The 22,637-nt window shown below is 37.6% G+C and overlaps 1 protein-coding gene across 1 annotated transcript; it reads left to right on the top strand.

Annotated features, from left to right (window-relative positions):
* The first annotated feature begins 37 nt into the window (after positions 1–37).
* LOC121871315 (DNA ligase 1-like) lies at positions 38–22,376 on the top strand. Its single transcript, XM_042373535.1, has 8 exons — positions 38–298; positions 8,925–9,016; positions 10,445–10,681; positions 12,133–12,292; positions 14,434–14,522; positions 20,733–21,668; positions 21,849–21,980; positions 22,218–22,376. The coding sequence occupies exons 3-8, from the start codon at positions 10,490–10,492 to the stop codon at positions 22,374–22,376; spliced, it is 1,668 nt and encodes a 555-aa protein (XP_042229469.1). The 5' UTR covers positions 38–298; positions 8,925–9,016; positions 10,445–10,489.
* Positions 22,377–22,637: the final 261 nt, after the last annotated feature.

Genomic DNA, 22,637 nt, shown 5'->3' with positions numbered 1-22,637 from the left:
GATACCTGTTGAAATCACTAAAGGCTCAGGTTAGAGACATGTGGGAAACAGTAAAGAAGATAATGTATCTGGTAGTAGGTCTCATAGGCCTGACACCCCATTAAGGGCATTATGGATATACAGTAGCACACTGTAGACTAATTAATTCCCTTCTCATCACACAAGGTGGTAGTGTGGCTGGCACTATACTCAATCTTTACCCATTCACAGGTGAGTGGAGTGGGTGTGCATTAATGAACCTAAGGACAGGCAAGCACTGTATCCACACAGCTACTACACCCTTAATGAAGGGAAATAGGTATGGCTTATTAGGATATTATTTATAATCTAAAACACCCAATGACAAATCTTAATTTTAAGTCAGAATCTTGATAAAATTAAGGTTTTTTTATGATTACAAAATATTTATTCATCAAAATTCATCACTTTTCATTGACAGCTATATTCAGTGACCAAAGTTTTTATTGCAGACCCACAGAACCTGTATAAACTTTGTTATTTTGCTCATGTATGAAAATTTTTAAATCTCTGCATTTATGAAATATGAGAAGGAACATCTCCCACACACAGAACTTAAGATATGCTAGCATTCCTATTTTAAATGCCTTAATGTGAGGATATTTTATCCTTAAGAGCATTACTGTCAGCTGTGTCTGGACATTCAGATTCAGATTTGCCCCCGAGGGGGCTAGTTTATTGGGCACCCGCTTACATCCTGTGCAAGGTGAAGCGCAAAAGCATTTACAGCGCCCAACAGGGAAGTATGAAAAGTTCATACTTGCCTTTATGACTCGTACATTATGGGCGTAAAAGCCTGAAGGGTCATAGGTTCTGTCAAGTTACATAAAGTGAGAGAATGATGAGTGTGTGGGAGGAAAGTTCCCGGTACATTTCATCTGTTTATGGCAAAGAGTGGCAGGTCCCTAGTGCCAGGCCTGTGACTAGGAGGAGGGATATGTCTGGACATTGTTAACATTAGGCTGAGTGGAGTCACTAAAATATACAGATGCCAGATATTGAGTGTCTGGAGGTGAAGGTAAATTTAAAACCACCTAGGCATGTAGCAGGGCTGTGGCCAAGTCCAAGGAGAACTGACTGAAGATGATGTTTTGTAGTAAGTACAATGTCTCCTTCCAACTTAAGAGGCCTCAAGAATTTTGCAAGGTGGATGTAATTCTTAATATTTACATTCATATATGGACAAAAAGTCTGAGTTTATATATTGGTGATATTGAGTCTGCAAATATTATACTGTAATAACAAGAAAAGTACAATTATTGAAACACATCAAACGACATGCTCACAGAAAAATTCAGGTCAAGTAAACTTTGTCAATTTTAAACTTCCTACTGGTAGCTTCAGGGTTATGAGCTGTCAGTTAATTTTTTTTTAAACTAGTTGGAAGCAAACCATATTCATAAAGCAAATTTACTTATTATTAGTGTTGATGTAAGATGCCTGGCAGAGCAACAGTTAGGCTTCACTGTGAATGTTGTAAAGATAGTTTTGATGACTGGAGGTGATTCTTCTCTCATAAGACATACAGTACACTCTTGAGTACACCTAATGCACCATACATGTTAATCTACCAGTAAACTATGTTCTTGCTGTCTCATGCTGTGTATACAGGAATTGTAGCCAGTCACTCTAGCTTTCACAGTGGAATATTGTGCTTTCAGCTATGCACGAAATAGTTATTGTCTTTACACTACCTATATCCCTACTATTTATGATTTCTTATTTTATTTCCTTCTGTCCTTCCCAATCATATAAGAACCTGCACACTCTCTCTACAGTCTCTCTCTTCACACCAGTATACTGTGCCAGGTATTATTTATCCTTACCTTCATATATCATGTTTGGGTTCTATATACTGTATGTGGTGGAGGAATAGGTGTACTAAACCTCCATCCATAAGTATGATTTACTATAAAACAGAATTTGCTGTCTATTACCTTACTGAGACCCTGTGTAGTAATAACATAATAATTTGTTAACCTGCTCACCTCTTTCTACTAAATACTGTTTAACAGGTGCACTAAACTACAAACCATAGCTTAAGATAATAAAATCTGATTTATATATGAAGATGACATAATCTTCCCCAGCTGGGGCTCGTTAAATAATAATGTGCAATAATTTTACCAAAGTTGACGAGGAGATCAATTTTGGCACATACACATCACAGATTCCCAAACTCCATGTGTACTGAGACACCTCATTGAAAATTGGTAGATAGGTTGAATTTATGATCTTATGATTACCTGTATAGACAAAATACATGAAGCGGGTCCATATGTGTTACATTAAAGATACTATTGTGGATACACCACACATAATACTATGACATATTTTGGTACATACTGTAAGGAAGTAGCATGGCCATCACTTCCCAGACAGTAAACCTAGTACTGTACTGTACTGTACTGTACTGTGCTGTGCCTCTTCACAGCTGGCTGGGCTAGGGTTGCCTCGTGTGCTGGATCCACTCAGCTGTAGAACCAACCACTCTTAAGTCAATAAGATTAAAATTAACAATAAAAGAAATATGCAAAAAAGCCTGGCATCTGTGTTTTCTACCTATACAGTATTTAATAGGAATCATACTAATGACCTTTCACTATTGGTGAAAAGTGAAAGTGGGTCTCATAGCCCTGACAGCCCATTAGGGACAGTGTGGATACTTCACAATGTAAACGAAGCCTTCAGCACACAAGGAATCAGCATGGTTGACAGCATACTCAACTGCCCTCACTTCCCCCAGCTGTATGGTTAGGTACCCATTTACAGCTGGATGGACTGGGATCATAACAGTGACTCTTAGAATACTGTATAGACAAGTGCTATATCCACTCAGCTACCACAACCCTTAAAGGTCATACATGATCACAATTGTGTTACTATCAATTAAGTTAGCTAGAAAAATGTTCCAGTGAAGTCTCGTTAGAAATTACAGTAATTAAAAACAACAGACATATTTTGCATTCAAGACTTATGTTTTCTTATAGACACAGGCAACTAAATAATGCCGGCTGTAATCACATCATACGGCCATATTCAAGATTGTGAAGTACAGGGTATCCTTAAAGACAATGCCTATTTTTTAAGGTGCAATTTAATAGTACTGTACTAGACTTCTATTTGGGAAAATAATGTGAATTTCCTTGGGCCTGAAAGATTCAAAATGAATCATCATTACTTTAGTACACCAGGATACGTGCTGAGTTTGTAAGCTTCCAAAATGAATGAACCAAAATTTATCTTTTTCACCAGGACGGACAGTCTGCTTCACTTAATTGAATTGGAAGTGGCTTCTTACTCTGGGCTGGGCAGGCTTGTGGCTACATAACCGTGATGTTAAGTTAGGTTTGAACAGTCGTAATGCAGTTTAGTACTGTGTTCTGATATACGAGAGCTGTTTGGTTTAGCTCCTTGGGTTACATTCGATTTTCTTTTTTGGTGAAAATTGATTCCTCAACATTACTTTGGGATGTCCTTCAAAAAAAGGAAGAAGTTTTCTAATGTTGCTCATTAATCCACACATCTTATCTAAAGTATTACCAATTAACTTTTTATAGTTTCAGTAATAGTTAGGTTAGGATGACAACAGATTCTTATGTATAATTTAATTCTGAGTGGATTTTCTTCTGATATTTCTTGTGCAAATTGGTATTAACAGAGATATAAGCATCCTAACAGTCTAAAAGACCTTGCTTTCCACATGATAGCAGCCCTGGATTAAGGTGCATGATTTGAGTGATCTATAACACACCAATGGCATAGGCATTACCTATGGTCATGACTCCCTATAGGGATATCCAATGCCTCCACGATCTTGAATACGGCCAATAGTCTCATGTTTCATACTGAGACAAATTGCCTCTTTGGAGTCAGTAAAGTGACCCACGTACAATATATTCTACTTCAGGCAATTTTGTCCCCATTATCCTAATTTTCTTTAATTTTACAGTACTGTACTTGTTTTTGGCTCTCTCAGCACATTACCTCAGAAGTCATGCACTGTTAAGACAGATTGCCTGTCAGATTGGTGGATTTCCCAGCTTTCTGAACCAAGGGAATCACCCTATTTCACTTCAGTACAGGAGAGAACTGTTCAAGTGAAACATTATTGGATATAATTTTTGATTGAATAGATAAGTTAGAAACCAAAAGTTAATTTGCATTATTCTCTCTGCCAAATTTTTGCATTTTGGTTACCGGTAATCAAGGTCTACTCCTCAGACTAAATAAAATTACCCTCCTCAAATCTACAATTGATATATAATTTATATAACATATTTAGCCAAGGACATGATTCACTCTTAACTGAATGGAAACATGGAAGAGTCCTGGATAGGTAAAGTGTTGAATGAATTCTTATGAAAATTGTACTTTAAAGAGGTGCTGTCAAGCTCATTTCTGATACCCGGTAATTGAAATTTTGTAGGCCAAGAAGGAAGAGAAATTAGAGACACGATTAGGATCTGAGACAGAGAAAGACAGAACACTGCTGATTATTTTCACCTGAAACTATTTAGTGTGTAAAATTTTCTGCTTTGTGGGGACAAAATTACAAAACAACAGTCTTGCAGATAAACAAGTATTCTGGTCAAGAAAAACAGTTCTTTGCAGATGCCATTTTTACTTGGCTTTTGTACACTGCTTGTGTAGGGAGACAATAGCAGAATCATACCACGAGGAGTCTTTGTGTACAATACTGTGGTATGATTTCTTCAAACTACCTCTGGCCAATGATGATCTGACTGGTATGAAATAGTCCTTATAATCCCTCACCAGGTGATCAGTGAGTGGAGCACAGGGACCGTTTATAAAAATAAATAAAAATACTCAATCTTGTGTACATGTTTGTCTGATTCAATGTTGCAAGAATTTAAAAAAGTGAGTCTTTTGAAATTAACAATAGAATGGTAAGAGACAATAGTGTCCATCATTGTAACCTTCACTTTCTTAAAAAAATCATTGTCACTGAGACAAAAAAAGGGTCCAGTATCTTCTTTGTTTAGGCAAATTTTTGTAAAATAAATTATGTAAATACTGTCCAGTAAGTATATAAAATTACATTTGAAAATAAAGTTGGTACAGTACAGCGTATGAATAGTTATCATCAGCCATGCAACCCTGGGGCTTTACAATGGTCGTGACAGTAGCAGTTCATGTCTAGTTAAATTGGGTCCAAAAATTATGGCCAGGAGATTAATGTGGTCATTTTTACGTCAGGTAATGGGAAAATAGGGGTTGTTTATGTGACCTGATAATGTCAGTGTAGTTACATCAGTTACAGTACCTGAAGCAAAGCCACTGTGACCCTAGGCCTGACCTGATGATGACATGTTTGACAACTTAAGTCTCCACTCATCCCCCTTAATACAGCTCAAGGTGCAGCTCTTTTGCTCTCAACATGACAGAATTTCAGGCTGACAACAAGACAAGGATGAATTTTGAAGGTTTATGACGAGACAAAGGTTTGGATTAGTTTATCTAAGAAACAAACATCAGTTAAAAATTAAGCTATCAAGGTGTTTGTACAGTATGGAACCATCTATGACTGTGAGGCAGCTTTCTCTTTAATTACCATAACCATATTTCAAACATCAACTTAAAAATTTATATGATGTGTTTCTTAACAACAAACCCCCAGGTAGCTACAGAAAATTAATCAAATGACCATGTACACATGTATTGGATTGTCTTGTGGCAGTTACTTGCAGTAATGTTTAATATTACAGAGTTGCAACTTGTTTTTACACATGAATAAATTTATATATAAAAAATTATATCGGTGTTTATTTTTAGACTCCTCGTTGATATGGCAGGATTTTCAATAATATTAAATATGACGAATTTGTAACTTGGTTTTACAAAGTTAAAATAAATTATATATCTATTATAAAAAATGCTAGTATTTATGTTTAGACTCCTCTACTACATATAGATTTTTGCAAGTTGTTTTTACAGTTCAATAAATATACATAAAAACATGCCAGTGTTTATTTGTAGACTCCTCATTGATATAACTCGGTGCAGGTTCTCTAGAAATTTCAGCACAGAGTTGTAACTAGTTTCTTGAAAATTAAAACAAATATATTATCACTTACAGTAAAAAAGTTTGGTGAGAGGATTTTTGTTGTGCATTATTGCTACATCGGTTAATTTTTAAGAAACGGAGAAAAAACTGACCACTACAAGTACTGTATAGTATATATGTATATTTCCAACTGTGAAGAAAGACCCACAAATGGGAAGATAACAGTACTGTTCCTTGGGTATTTCTTTCATTTGTCTGATAGGAACAAGCTTATATAACTTTTCCAGCAAGCTGTCACTTAAAATCTGTGTTCACAGTACAGCCACCAATGAAAATCTTTAATGTACCGCAGTGACTGATTTTATATAAATATTTTTGTCAGAGTTCTGTTGTGTACTACCATTATCAATGCTTTCTAGCTATTTTTCATGCATAGTACATGAATTAGCTAAAGGTGTCGGTATTATTATCGTTTCGGGGATCCAACGATTTTTAATACAGTAATTTTTTTTTTTTTTTTAATCAATAGTTTAGGCAATTCTAAGACACTTTTCTTCTATGGCATCTTCCCCGTTCATTAATAATTGCAAAGAAAATTGCCAAATTTTTAGGAAAATCAAAGATTTTTTCAGAGTTGTGGTTATGTTAATACCATCCCAGAGAGCTCATCTGTGTTCGTACGTTGGTAATTCGGCTAAATTATGCATGTGCTAGAGTCTGACACATGCACAGTTGTTCTTTGCAAGAATCTGACACATTCATAAGTGGTATGATTTTGGATCAACCAATCACAGCTCGGTATAGAGCCCCTGGCTGCAACCCCCTTGAATTTGAATTTATTTTCAAGATGTCTCCCTTGTGCAATGGGCCATTGCCAATGGCTGTGATGTAGATTACTTCAAAGCAATTGCAAGATTTCACGTTGAGCATTACGGTAAGGACAGCGGGGCATTGAAATTTCTCCAGGAACAGGTTAAGTGCACTATTTGTAACCAGCCCTGTAACTATCAAGCTGACAAAAACTTTGGTACTGTGGAAGGCAAAGTGCCATCCAGAAGTCGAAAAAACAGAAATGTAATTATAAAGTGTCACTATAAAGGAACAGTTTTATACAGTGCACATCTGGAGCCATCGAAAATTATTTTATTTGTTTATCATTGGCTCCAGATGGTGGATGATGAGGAGGTTAGGTTAGGTTTTGTTAGGTTTGGTGTGATCAGTAGTAGAAATGAAGGTCAGATTCATTCAAAACATAAAAAAAAACATCGGAAAAACATAATTTTAACTTAAAAAAAAATAGAGACAAAAAATAAGATTTTCGATTTTTTTTTTCGATTTTCTCTTAATCATGAGCGGGAAAATGACCTAGAAAAAGTGTCTTGGAATCGTCTAATCTACTGACTCCAATATATATATACAGTATATATATATATATATATATATATATATATATATATATATATATATATATATATATATATATATATATATATATATATATATATATATATATATATATATATATATATTAAAAATCACTGGATCCCCGAAACGATAATTTTACCTTGATCTTTACCTTCATTTCCGTCAGAGATTTTTTATTTTATTTTAGACCCGACTCTCACACCCTCTCTCACTACATCCTCACTTGCCCTAAGACCTCCTCCTACAGGTCCCCAGCCGTTACCAACACCTCTTCCCTCCCAGACCAGATATCCCTCCTCCTAGTCACAGGCCTGGCACTAGGGACCTGCCACTCTTTGCCATAAACAGATAAAATGTACCGGGAACTTTGCCCCCACACACTCATCATTCTCTCACTTTATGTAACTTGACAGAACCTATGACCCTTCAGGCTTTTACGCCCTTAATGTACGAGTCATAAAGGCAAGTATGAACTTTTCATACTTCCCTGTTGGGCGCTGTAAACGCTTCTGCGCTTCACCTTGCACAGGATGTAAGGGGGTGCCCAATAAACTAGCCCCCTTGGGGGCAAATCTGAATCTGATTTTATTTTAGTTGGAATGGAGGGGGGGGGGGCTCCACTCCGACAATCTTGGGAGTGAAACTGCAATAATACCGATGCTGTGTTTACATGTCTGTCGGCATTACTCGGTGGTGTCGTCTGCACAAAAAGCAATTTTACGGGGAATAGTCCATCCCGGCACAGGGGCACAGGTCAGGTCATCGACCCACAACGGTCCCTAGGAGGGGCGAAAAAATAAGATACAGCAATTTGTGGTTATTTTGACACTTTTTCATCTTATTCTTGGCTTTTATTATCTCTTGCTTCTATAATACTTTCATTTGCAACTGTCTATATAACAGTTTATACTTTATAAGTTTGATATACAGTGGCCTATACTGTATTTAAAAAGCCTGCCAGGTGCACTTATAATTTATATTTCAATCCATGGTTGTTGTTTGAATTACTGTAAATTAGTTATTAGTGTACAGTATAATAACAAGCGTTTACATATTATGTAAACGGCTGTTTGGTTGTTTCGGTGCCCGTTGGAGAGCTTTTGAGGACTCACGAACCATGAATCTGGATATTGAACGCCGGAAAAACTATACGAAATGTTCCATAAATTAAACTTCTTCGGAGTAAGTTTTAACACGTTGAGGGTTAAATGGCAGTTAAGTTTTCACTGGTATTTTAACGCTACGGGGTAGAGAATTAAACCCAGAAATTTTGTTATTCATTTGAATGGATTCACTGAGTAGAGAGGGAAGCAGTTGAACGGTGGCTGTGTGAAGGTCCGACTTGACTGCCTGTATCAAGGAATATCTAATTATTCCTTGGCCTGTATGGAGCAGTGCAGTGTGGCACCAGACTGTGTTCACTAACAAACTGAAGTGTGGTACCCATCCACAGCTGGGTCAACTGAAGGCTCCCGGGTGAGACGCATATCTTTGAAATGGGCAAGAGTGCTGTGTCCACTCATCTGCTGCACCACTTCTTTAAAGGTAGTATACAATATAATTATTAATTTACCATTTCACTCACCAGCCTTTTGAGTGGTTGGTCTGTTCTTTGTTAGGACCTATCCTTTATTGTCGACTGTTGTACCCAGAGAAAACCTGCAATGTTGAATGGTGTCTCGCATCTGACCCAGGCTGAGGAGATGTATGTATTACTTCTGTACCACCAGGTTAGGATGCTCTATTTCTGACCTTGGGATCATCTGTTACACTACTTTCTTCCTTTGGGTAAGTCATTGATTGCCTTAGGCCTACCAGTAGACTTGAGCTTTGTTTAAATATGCTTTCTCAAATACGGTTGGATGTGCCAGTAAAAAATTTATTCATATAAGAAAAAAGAGAAATTAAATGGGTTATTTTGTCCTAGTTGCTGCTTGTCATAGGGGTTCCTGAATGATTTTTGTTGAGGAATAGTGGTTGTGTATTTAAATTTCTTATTGAACTTTTAGTTGGACATTTTATGAGATTAAATTTTCTGTAACTGGACTGTGATTTGGGTTGGCACGTCACCTGAGTTATTTCATTATACCTGTACTTGTAGATTTTAATTACAGCTTTAGTTCGGTGTGAAAGTCCTTCAGTAGTAGTCAGGCTATCGCTTATGAATTTGTTGCTGTTCTTGTTGGCATTAACGTTTTCTGCAATGGATGTTTAGCTTTGAAATTCTTCCTCGGATTTTATTAGGATGGAGGAAGAATGAGCACAGTGAGACGGGTTAACATACTTTTTACTGATTTTAAATTCCCCTGACGATTTAAACCTTTAGAGAAAAAAAATGTCCTGTATACTAATTAAGAACTCAGTTTTACTTTCAAGTTAATGTATAACGATATAGTAAAAATAAAAATGACGGCAGAAATCAAAGCAATATGGCTTCCCTTCATACATTTTGGACCATATCATACTTAACTATTCTAACCGCCTCGCTTAACCTTTCCATCATTTTTTTTTAGTTGCTTCTGGCATTGGTGTGTCTTACTAAGCGTAGGTAAGTATATAGACAGTGCAGGTATTTAAAAAATGTACATAGACAGTACTCTAGTCCCCTCCATGATTTTCTAACCCCTCCCTGGTGTACTAATCCCAAGAACAAATTTTAGAGTTTTGATGCAGAACAGTAAACAATATCCTATTTGTACGTAAAAAAATTGTTTACAATTAAAATAATGAACCCTAGGCCAATAAATTGTAATAATTATATCAGCAAAAAATGCGTTATTTAAAATATAGAGAAATCTCATTAACTTTAGGCAGTGATAAAAACTAGTTCCTGCAGCTTTTCACACAAGGCGGATAACTAAGGCCAAATAATGAACCCCAAATACTTACAATATTGCTAGATGACTTTAAATAATATTAAGAATTAAAATAAAGGGGAATAGTATTATTTTAGTTTGAAAATGACTGTTGCAGGCGGAAGAATACTGGGCACGGCGTCTTGGACATAAGGAAGGAAGCATGAAGGGGAAAGAGAGACTCATGGTCCACGCTTCACCATTTAGGATGATGTGGTCCCTCGTGCTCTTATTCCTGGTTACTACTGGTGGTGTATCAGCACAGATCTTCAGTGAGGCGCATGGTGATGAAACAAGAGATGGATCCGGTGGACTTGGTGCTTGTCAACTAATATGTGGTAAAATGGTTGATGAAGTGAGTTAATTTTGTAATGTATTCTTATACTTATGTTATTATGTTTGTTTTAAGTTACTATTATTTTTGTAACGGGCTCTGAAGATCTACAAAATCTATCGGCTTCAGGAGTGGTCAATTGAATGGAATGACTTAAAGATTCAATGATGCATCTAAAGGTTTTATGAAAGTTATGACTCGCATCAATTATCCCAGCAGGACGAAGAAGGGCATTAACGGAGTCCAACTGTGTTAAAGAGCCTTGTGTGTATGTTGACAACGAACTAATGTTTTCAGATCATTGTGAGAAGAAGGTGAATCAAGCAACTAGACCCGTGTGTCTTATAAAGAAGGTCTTTCACACACCTACCTACATGGTCCGTCTCTAGCAACGCTCTTGAGAGGCGAGGTGCTTCCCCGTCTGGAGTACTTGTCAACAGCCTGCACTACGGCACCTCATTTACCCAGAGATTAGCACGCCTGCAACTGCCTAGCTTATACTATAGGCGGGCATTACCTAGTCGAGTGTTCATAGCTGGCGGATACCCGCCCCAGTAGAGGTCACAGCTTAAAGTAGAAGCAGCCATACGTTCAGAAAATTGTCAGGGCAAACTTTTTGGGAGTGAGAGTTGTGAACTTTGAACAATCTGCTACAGCGTTTTGAGGAAGGGCATGGCACCGAGTGTAGGCTATTTAAAACCTGACTTAACTCTTTTTTCTTCACTGATCGGCTCGTTAGCCGCTTGGGCGATCGGTTACGTTTCTGTTACGCACTGGCGGTCAGTTTTAAGTTCACAAAGTCATGTTCACTGTATGTAACTATTATGTTTACTATAAGTTACTGTTGTCTCATGCGCACCAAGGTACTATTGTCTTACGAGAAGAGAGGTCAATACAGTCCTTGTGTCAAAAAACTGAAGATGTGAGACTTGGGTGAAATAGTAATAGTTGTAGGTCACTTAGTCTACTGGCACACCAGTAAGTAAATTAAACAGTTGAGTCAGTATTTAACCGTGATAAAAATTATATTGAGACGGTGATGATTAGTTACTAAGTTCATTTAGCAGTAATTAAGTATTAGAGGAGGTTCAAACAACGTTCCATATTACTGTAGAACAAGGTAATAATTTCTGTTACCTCGTACCCAAATTTTGTTTCCTTCGTAGTTAGTATTAAGGTAATACTTAACCTTTCTTGCCATCTGCAGTATATTCTCCGAATGTTATACCCAGTATCGAAGACAACTTTCTTACCTTGAGTAAACCTCAACTCAAATGTGGGAATTGCAGTTTTTGTATTTTTCGTGTGTGTAATTACAAGACTAGCCATTGTTACATTGTATCATTAATCTGAGATAACATGAACCTATTTAACCTAGCCTAAATGTATAGTACAATCGTTCAACGTTCGAAGACATTTTGATAGTTAATACAGTTTTAAGCTCATGTCATAACTCTTTATTCTGATTGCAGGGGGACAAATTGGACGCTTGTTTGTATGGCTGTAAGGGATTTGAACGTGGGATCATCAGTGACAACCTAGATCATGGCAGTAGCAACCTAGATGATGGATATGACATCCCAGATTATGATAGTGACAGTCAAGATTCTCCCAGACTGGTGTGTAATTATGGTAAGTTAAATTAATTACATACTTGGTTGGTGTGGTGTGATTTAACTGAACACCGAATTTCTCATAGGCTTTGTTAAGAATTTAAATACTGTATGTAACCTTTGAGTAAAGTAGTAAGGTGATTTCTTCGTCAGGCTACATGTTAACACTCAGGGAAAACCTTTCATCCCATTTTTTATTTTTATGACTTATTTATATGACGGTTTTAGGGGACTAATCACATGTTTTCGTTCCTCTAGGCTGCAGGGGTTCTCAACCGGGGGGGAATTTCCCCCCCTCAGGTTTTCAGGGGGAGGAAAACTGATACTAATATGGAAAAAATAAAGGATTTTCAGTATTATATGCATATTATTTGGAATGCACTTTTTGAGGCAGACAATCTTGGAAAGGAGGGGGGAATGACATTCTGACATATGGTGAAAGGGGTGCATGGGGCAAACAAGGTTGAGAACCACTGCTCTAGAGAGTGTAGACAGACAGGCAATATTATATTCTCATAATGCCAGACAAGTAAAGGAGAGTTTAAGTGTTGTTTAGTAACTGACTCAACACTGGCCCACAGCCAGTCACTTGTAGTTAAGTGTTATAAGTACACTATAGTGACTGATCTCTACACCATGGCCGACAGCCAGTCATTTGGCTACATGAGATAGCTTGTATTAATGGTCCACAATGAAGAGACTACAGTACAGTAATTGGTCGAAAATAGCATACAGTATTTAGGACTGTACAAAGCTCAAGAAACAGCCTGTGTCATTAATTTACAAAAATGGTCTTGGATTGATGAACTGTGAATTTTATTAATAGATATACAGGTACAGAAGATGGTTTTCTTATAGTTTTAAGAGCTTTTATGGATAATGCATTTACAGTACAGTACTGTATTTCTTTGGAGAAATGATAAATAGTGTACTAATAAGTGACATTTGAAGTTTTATTAATGATTTATAGGTAGTTATGTTACAAGCAGCTTCAACTATTCAGGGAACTTTTTACAGAACTTTGTAAATTAATTTTGTCATCCACATACAGTATTTGTAAAATCTGTAAAGAAAACACTTCAGAAATTTATAATTTTTCGAAAGAAATGCTGAACGTCTGTTTTTATTGTGCTTTAAAGAAAACGTATTGGAATTTTCTGGTGAAAAGTGGGGTCAGGACCCCCTGGATCTGCCTTGATAAGGTTAAGCAACATGGTTGATTTCAGTTATGACCAGTTTATCAGTACAGTACAAGTATGAGAGATAGATTGATTTTGATGAGGAAGTGGAGGTCTTGTAGGGATATATTGTTGTGCCAGGAATGAATGGTAATGGAAACACTTGACAAAAGTGTGCTGAAGGAGAATTGATTGTGTGAAATGTATTATTAATTTTAAGTTATGAAAAATATTTGTACTGTATTACATAAACCTGTGTTTGGTGTCTTGTTATAATTCAGTTGTTGGTGCAGCAATTATTGATGACACCCGCCGCTGATTTGTCAAAAAAAGGTGTTTTAAAAACATCGCAATTTCACTATGCTTTATATCGGACACTCATAATTTTGGCAAATATGATAAAAGGTGATTATTTCAAAATTAACTTTAGTTAAAAAGAAAATCAAGCAGCAGAAGTGCTGTTAGAAGACCTCACCAAGCTAATCAAAGATTTTTTTTTTTTTTTTTTTATAGCAACTGCCCGGATCATGTGGCTTATAGATGTACACTGGTGTCAATTGGAGCATTAATATGATTGGCTGTTTACATTCGGGCTACGGCATCACTGCCGAGAAGACAAAGTAGTGCGCAATTAGGTGTCTGATTATTTATCTATCAAATGAATCATTTTCTTAAGAAATGATTATCATATCAGAACTCATTGATAAAAATATAGCAAGAAAATAGACACCAACACAAATAACGTTGGCGGGTTGGTCGTCAATATTAGCCGGTAGTGTCATTGGTACACTCACCAAAAACTTCTCCAACACTGTAAGTACTATGCAATCTGAAAAATGAATGAAGAATCTGAAATCATTCTGAGATGACAAGCCCCATTCTGTTCATTCTCACATCCATTGTGCCCAGGTGTTTGAGAAATTTTTGGTGTGTGTACATTGGGCAGTAGAGTGAACCTAAGATGCTTTTCATTTATCCACAGGATGTGCGCAGCAGTTCGATTCGTCTCCAGTTGAGGATAAAGCTTGTAGGAAAGGCTGCAATGAAATCCATAGATTAACCAAAAACAAGGTGAGAATACAGTACACTATGGACACATTGTTTTTAGGAGCAGAGGCAGAGGTGTTTTGTTCTTTGTTTATCAGGGTTGGCTTTTTTATAGTTTTAATGCTATTTTGCTGGTTTTGATAAGTTAATATTTTAGCACTTTTTAGTATTCTACTGTATTATGTAGGGGGAGGGAGAATGACAGTCTGTCACTACTTGTATGGGGAAGAGAGAACCTGTCAACATTTTATAGGTGACTCCACCAATATATAGGGGAACCTGTCCTCAATATAGAGGATCTTCTTCCTATAACATTTTACTTTAATTTCTTTTCTCTGTCCCACTACTTTAAAAAACTACTTTTCCTTCTGTCTTAACTTCTTAACTCTCCAATCCTTAGCCTATTTATCTCAATTTCTTACTTTATTCCATGTTAGCTAGGTCTTAGTTACCTTACTTCTCAGGACACTGCTTTACCTCTGACCTGTGGTAGCATGGCTCGAGGGTTGGGTAATATTGGTACTAAGATACGGAAAGGAATAAAGGTGGACACTGTAGGAGAATAATACCCCTAACATACAATAAAAAATGGTTTATTAAAATAATGCTAGACTTTCGACTACTTGCAGTCATACACATCTACCAGGATCAACTCCATGGCTCCACTCAGATACTTTTCAACTATGTACAATACATCTTTCAACATACACCATTACTTGGTGTACCTTCAAAAACACACAACACTCGACCACCAACAGTACAGGTTACCTGAGCATTGTAGCTCTTGATCACAAACAGGAATCTTAGTCATACCACAACTAATACCTCCTAGAGTTAGCTTGGTTACATTTGCCAAGAAAAAGTGGCGACCCTCATACACTTGCTGGCTCCAGACACCCATACAATTGAGTAGACTACGCACGTGAATACTCGGACGAATAACACACCCAAAGTAATCTGTACTTAGAGGTGGACTCATTCACAACACACTGCTACTAGCTGGTTGGGTTTACCTCTCTCTTGAGATCAACAAGTGGACAGCGAACACATCCTGGCCAACTCCTCTCAGCGGCTGGCTGTGCGTGAGATCTCGGCTCGCCCCATAACCGTGTTCACGATGCTATCCAATCTTACTGGCCTTCATCCATCTCCCAAAACTAGTGTGTCTGTCGTCCCGGCCTACACGACCACCCTTGGTGTATCTGGCCCCTGTGTACAGAATAGAGTCAAAGGCTGGAGTGTGAGTGTTGACACTTTTTCTCTTAACGTTTTAATAAGCTGAAGGGGCATGAAAACTTCACTTAAAACACATCAAAGTTACGTTACTGGATCACGGGCATATACAAACAAAGCAACTAAGTAAATTCACTTAATATTACTGGGTATATTGTACATGCAGTACTGGACATTACCTGTGTACAGAATGGAGTCAGGCTGGAGAGTGAGCCAGTGAGGTCTGCCTTGCTCCTCTGCCAGCCAACGTTTCACAACTCCGACCCGTCGACGTGTGAACATTTTCTAAGGTTAACTTTTTAAACTAAGCAGTGACTGAGCTTTCAAAGACAAGAATTAAACTGACTTCAAGTACTAAGAATGGCAGTGTACTGTGGGCGGAGCTACGCAACGAGATAAGTGAGATTTTCCAATATATTCCAGCGATAATTAGAAATTCTATTTACACTTCAGCAGCCTATCTACTTACTATAATACCAGAAAGTGTTGTGACGGCACCGAGTGTGAGTTCTTTCAAGACAAGACAAGACTTGACCAACACTGGAGCAGGTTCAGGTACATTCAGGAGCCTGTGCATGTCCAGTACTTGCCAACAGTGCGTAAAAGAGACGTGACTGATCGCCCAAGCGGCTAACGAGCCGATCATTTGGTGAAGAGGGTAAAGGAAAAGTAATCAGAGACGTGACCGATTGCCCAAGCGGCTAACGAGCCGATCAGTGGTGAAGAGGATAAAAGTAAGACTGAAAACAATTTCTATATTCTCTCATTGGATTCTCTGATGTTCATAGAACAAAAATAAATGACTTCTGTTTTTAATTGCTATCGCATAGTACAAACGAAACAATACTTATTACAGCTGGCAGATGAATACTCAAAACATAACATCTCTTAACACGATATACTCTACACAGAAAGATTCATGATACCTTCAACATATACTCAATACACCTAAAATGTTTTCTCTCACGGTAGGTATACTGTACATTATTGACTGTACAATAAAATCATTCACTCCCAATTTCAAATTTCCGAACACCAAATGCGGTATTAAGAAATACCAGAGTCCCTGAGGTTGTCCACAAAAGAGAAAACGGAGGACTATGACGCCCTGGAGGGGGGGGGGGGAACGAACGTCTCGTGGTGGAATCAAAGTTTCACGTGTTTTGTGGGTGGTTTAGCATAATGTGAATAAATGGGTGTTGAACGGACTAACCACGCTATTGTGACCATGTCAATTAATCATAAACTTTACAGTCAGGATGATTTAGTATTCATTTATACTTTTTCCTCCTTTCCAAATATCACTGACAAGGCCATCTTAATGCTAGGGAAAACTATTCTACTTTTTCAGTTAAAAGTTTTAAAGAATTCATTTAAGTACAATTGGAAAGGAAGAGAGATTGGCAGTGGCAACTTGGCTCTCCTCGGCCCGTTTAATGCATAATTTGTACATTAGAATCGGAGGCTCTGCAGAGCCCAACCATAAACAGTAAGCACTCATTAGCTAAGCTGAACAGTGGCTTCCTTGTAATCAGTATTTCAGTTGTGTGCAGTCCTGTAAGAAAGCTTATCACCAGTGTATAGTACAGTAGTTCACATCTATGTCTATATTGAACACCCACGTTTATTTCAGATGTTTCACTTTCCCATTAATTCTTACTGTTGCCCTGCTGTTTTCATAGAGTGCTTTTACTGCATTTAATAGCCTTCCTGCCACCCCATACACTTGTAATACCTCCCACAATGCCCTTATCTAACCCCCTATGATGTGCCTCGTCAAAAATATGCCTGATCTAACACCTTGCGTTTCAGCACTTGGGGATATACCTAGGATTTTCTTCAAATTTCATACGTAAAACGTTACATACTGGTTATAGATCTGACCTTTGAAATAATTAAGGATACTACGTATTTAGACAGGGTGTTTACTGGTCTGGGAAATGCAGGGGATTTTATTTGGGGCTGGAAAAGCCTGGGAATTTTACAAATAACCCTGCAATTTAATGTGAATTCGGTTCAGCTTCAAAATATTGTTAATCTGACGGCAATCTTACCATAAATTAATGATGTCCTTTATAATAAGCAAATAATTAATCTTTTAGGAATAAATTCCAGTAAATAGTCCACTCCAATAACTGAATTTTCCAATGTATCTATCATATTTCATGTTAGTGATCAAATAACAGAATATTACAGGTTATACCTACTAGTGCTGTAGTGGGTGTTGTCAGAGATGAATTGTTCTTATTATTAAGTGACTTTATTTAAGTGGATTATTCCAAATTTTGATAATGAGCCATATAGTTGGATCAAGAGTGATTTTTTTTTTGGGGCATCCAGGTCGGCTCGTGAATTGCACAAATCCGTGGAGAAAAATGTGGAGGGTGGAAGTGTTAACTTCTTTGCCGATGTTCATCACTTGACTTGGGGTGGTCGGGAAAGGGTCTTCAATGTCTTGATTAATATCATTTATGTTATCTTTAAATTTCCCAATACTGTGATCTATAGTTAACATGAGGCTGTGATCTTTAGTTAATATGAGGCTGTCATTCAAAATTTTACGTATTCACGTTAACCCCTTGTGTGTGGTGTCGCTTCCGAAATTAATAAAGTTGGCGTTAGATACTTTTTAATATGGGAGTAGTGCTAATATTCAGGAATTTTGTTACATTATATTTGTGCAGGTCGTGTAGGGTTATCTGGTAATTTCATAGCAGTGAGATAATCGAACTTTCTCATTTTTATTATGATAGAAATTGGCAGTCACATGTTTAAGAAATTGTGTAACCCAAAGGTGATGTGTGAAAGATTTGATTTTATAGTTGTCTAAAATTTGACCTGACCTGCAGGATCTGTAGAGTTTAAAAATGATGTAAATAATATTATCTACAATTAAAATTGAAAGTTTTTGTTTTATGAAAGTTCCTAGGAATGTAAGGTAAAGAAGTTATTACTGATGGTACACTTGAGCTAGGACAAATGACGTGTTCTTGTATAATGTAGCGAACACACCATAAAGTTAACAGGTTGGTCAGTGTGAGAATAAGGAATTCTGACCATTTCTTTAACAGTCCCAGGCCAAAACAATTACAGTATGTTTATGTATAATTGTAAGGGCGGAGGTTTCTTCTCTCTACTCTGTCTTAGGTCTTCCAATTGTTCTTTCTACTTACTTCAGTTCCATGGTTACTACATAACCTCAGTTCTTTTTGGTAGCATAACGAGGGTCTAGGACACATGGGTACTGTAATTCTGATATCAGGGGTCACTTGGACGGAAATAACGGTGAACTACTGTGGGAGAAATGAATACTCCTAAAATAATCTAAGAACAGGTTTATTAATATGGAATCAAAGTGGGGAAAAATATATTATTAATCGACAACTCCAAGGTGTAACTCCTCGACTCTACTCAACTGCAAATTACTCAGACACTGTACTCTTACTGCACACAACCTTACTGGTGTTACATTACATTACATATAATTACATGACAACTCCTTGGCTTCTCTTAACTGCCAATCCAAGTGGGTACCTACTTCACCCACATTACTGGTGATACATTTCATTGCATACATGACCAACTTACATATGGTTCCCTTACTAACTGTTGGTAGTACATATGAGATGCACTCACAACACACAACATGTTATTACTGAAACCAACTCATACATGGGTCCACTACCCAACATGGGATAATTATTTCCAGTTAATTATCCCCAAACATATACAACAACACTGTGGGCCATATAACTCCAAGGCATGTCCAAGGGTATAACACTGGCGCCTGTAACACTGCCGACCGCTGTTGTGGTCGGTTGTACTCCGACACGTGGCGAGCGTCTGGGGTCCAGCCCCACGATGTTGATTTGTAGTAAGTTAATCATGTCGAATCAACGACATCGCCCAAATATTGCTCCCTGCTAGTTATCCACCGGCTCCAGGCAACCGGTGGGTTTTCAAACGAGGACACCCTGGAATCTGGGAAGCAAAGTTGGACGGTGTTACGGGATGATCTCCCGTCTCGCCCGTGGTTATATACCCCTGAGTTGCCAGCGATCGCTACTCACGCAGTGACAGAAATTACAAACAAACCAACTGTTCCTCATTCAAGGATGACCCTTAGTTGACAAAGGTCTGGCGAATTACTAAAGTTGATTTACACAAACTAATTCAAGATTGAGCTTGCCAGTAGAAAGTGGAATAAGAACGTAGTGATAACTGTCTTCACAAAGGCTGGGCTTAGAGAGGGATCATGAGTATAAACGTCGATGGGGAAAAACGCTCTTCTTTTAGGGATAGCTAACCAGCTACCCACTCATGTTTTGCGGTCGTGGAGTATAATATGAATCATTAGAGTTAAAACAGACTAGCAGTCAACGTGACCATGACATAATGTGGCCAGGAAATACTAGTGAGGGAGGAGGGAGCATACTGTGGAGGCCAATGGTGCAGTATACTATTATAAGTCTTTAACAACACTATAAATTCAGTATGTAGTTTTTGTGTATATAGTACTTTAAACATTTACCGTTACTTGTGCTTTTAACCCTTGATCCTGTGCATAAGGATTTTGCCTTGAAACATCTTAACAAACAAGGAGGTACAGGGCCCCCCCCCCCTAGTAGATATCTGCCAGTTTGGTTAGGTTAGGTAACATGTAACCATTCCCTTCACAAGAATGGTTCCCTAAGTTGGCTAGATGTCTGTCAGTTTGGTTAGGTTAAGTAATATTTAACCATTCTCACAAGAAGGGCCCCCTAGTAGGACAGTTGTTTGGTGGAGGGTCACATGGACCGAATTCTTCCTACACCAACGTTTGTCTAGAACAGTTGTTAGGAGCCCACTTAGTGTGCCTTAGGATGTACAATTGACCAGTAGAGCAATATGAAGCAGCTATAAGTAGTTAAATGTAGTAAAAAAGATGGGAATATTTACATATATTGTTTGTGTGTGAAATTAGGTACATGCTTGGAGTACATAAAATTCTTTTACTTCCAGTCTCCTGAAACAGTAGAGGACATGGAAACCACGAAGGGAATTGAAGATATCTTCGGTATGAACTCTTCTCTCCCATTCAGTGGGTTAAATCGTTCACTTGGATTAAAGGAACAGTCCTCTGAAAATCTCTCTTTCGCTATTCTCGGAGAGGTTTTAAGGAAGGCTGAGGTGAGCGGTAGTGTAAAACCAGAACAGACACCTCAATACTTAGGTACTAAGTCTGAGAGTGTAGAAAATAAAACTATGACCATTGATATTGATGGAACACTTGGAAATACCTCAGCAAGTTTGAAAACTGTCACAGCAGCTGAGAAGGGAAAACAGAAAATTCTGGGGGAGAGAGAGGTAGAAGGAAAAGAAAATTTAACTTTTGGATTGACAGGCACAATACAGCGACGTGGAACCGAAGCAGTAAAAACGAAAAAGTTTCTTGGAAAAGGTAAAGACCTTGGGGAAGTAAAACCAACAGGTGAAGGTGACAAGGCCAAAATAGTAAGGAAACCCAGAGAAATAGAGAAGACAGTTCCAGGAAAAGAAAAGAAAGAAGCAGCAAAGACAGTTCCAGGAAAAGAAAGGGAAACTGAACCAAAGAAAGTTAAGGAAAAAATAGTAAGGAAACCCAGAGAAATAGAGAAGACAGTTCTAGGAAAAGAAAAGAAAGAAGCAGCAAAGACAGTTCCAGGAAAGGAAAGGGAAACTGAACCAAAGAAAGTTAAGGCCAAAATATTAAGGAAACCCAGAGAAATAGAGAAGACAGTTCCAGGAAAAGAAAAGAAAGAAGCAGCAAAGACAGTTCCAGGAAAGGAAAGGGAAACTGAACCAAAGAAAGTTGTGACAAAGGAAAAACAAGTTACGGTAAATGAAACGAAAGTTACAGTAAAGGGAAAGAAAGATGAAGCAAAGAAGAAAGTTCCAGAAAAGGAAAAGAAAGATGAAGTAAAGAAGAAAGTTCCAGAAAAGGAAAAGAAAGATGAAGCAAAGAAGCCAATTCCAGGAAAGGAAAAGAAAGCTGAAGCAGAGAAGAAAGTTCCAGGAAAGGAAAAGAAAGAGGAAGCAAAGGAGAAAGTTCCAGAAAAGGAAAAGAAAGATGAAGTAAAGAAGAAAGTTCCAGAAAAGGAAAAGAAAGATGAAGCAAAGAAGCCAATTCCAGGAAAGGAAAAGAAAGCTGAAGCAGAGAAGAAAGTTCCAGGAAAGGAAAAGAAAGAGGAAGCAAAGGAGAAAGTTCCAGAAAAGGAAAAGAAAGATGAAGTAAAGAAGAAAGTTCCAGAAAAGGAAAAGAAAGATGAAGAAAGTTCCAGGAAAGGAAAAGAAAGAGGAAGCAAAGGAGAAAGTTGAAAGATAAAGAAGAAAGTTCTAGGAAAGGAAAAGAAAGTTCAGAAAGATGAAGGGAAGAAAAAAGTTTCAGAAAGAAAGTTCCAAAGAAAAGTTCCAGAAAAGGGAAAGAAAGATGAAGCAAGTTCCCAAAAGAAAGTTCCTGAAAGTTAGAAAGTTCCAGAAAAAAGAAAGAAAAGAAAGAAAGATGAAGCAAAGGAGAAAGTTCCAGAAAAGGAAAAGAAAGAAAGAAAGAAGGAAGTTAAAGAGGAGAAAGTTCCAGAAAAGGAAAAGAAAGATGAAGCAAAGAAGCCAAAGAAGAAAGTTCCCTGAAAGAAAAGGAAAAGAAAGATGAAGCAAAGAAAGAAAGTTCCAAGGAAAAGAAAAGAAGGAAGCAAAGGAGAAAGTTTCAGAAAGTTCCAGAAAGAAGAAAAGCATGAAAGTTCCAGAAAAGGAAAAGAAAGATGAAGCAAAGGAGAAAGTTCCAGAAAAGGAAAAGAAAGATGAAAAAGGAAAAGAAAGTTCTGAAGCAGAAAGAAAGTTCCAGAAAGGAAAAGAAAGATGAAGCAAAAGAAAGTTCCCAGAAAATTCCGC

This window comes from Homarus americanus, unplaced genomic scaffold (assembly GCF_018991925.1).
Source record: "Homarus americanus isolate GMGI-L3 unplaced genomic scaffold, GMGI_Hamer_2.0 scaffold45698, whole genome shotgun sequence".
Lineage (NCBI taxonomy): Eukaryota > Metazoa > Arthropoda > Malacostraca > Decapoda > Nephropidae > Homarus > Homarus americanus.
Note: the sequence above shows the minus strand (reverse complement) of the source record. Positions and strands in the feature narration are given on the sequence as shown.

What these genes read in the sequence shown, in the direction of transcription:
- LOC121871315 (XM_042373535.1), top strand. Translation starts at nt 10,490, where the DNA reads ATGAAGGGGAAAGAGAGACTCATGGTCCACGCTTCACCATTTAGGATG. An exon ending in GTGGTAAAATGGTTGATGAA is followed by an intron (nt 10,682 to 12,132) that starts GTGAGTTAATTT and finishes TTCTGATTGCAG; the next exon opens with GGGGACAAATTGGACGCTTG. An exon ending in CAGACTGGTGTGTAATTATG is followed by an intron (nt 12,293 to 14,433) that starts GTAAGTTAAATT and finishes ATTTATCCACAG; the next exon opens with GATGTGCGCAGCAGTTCGAT.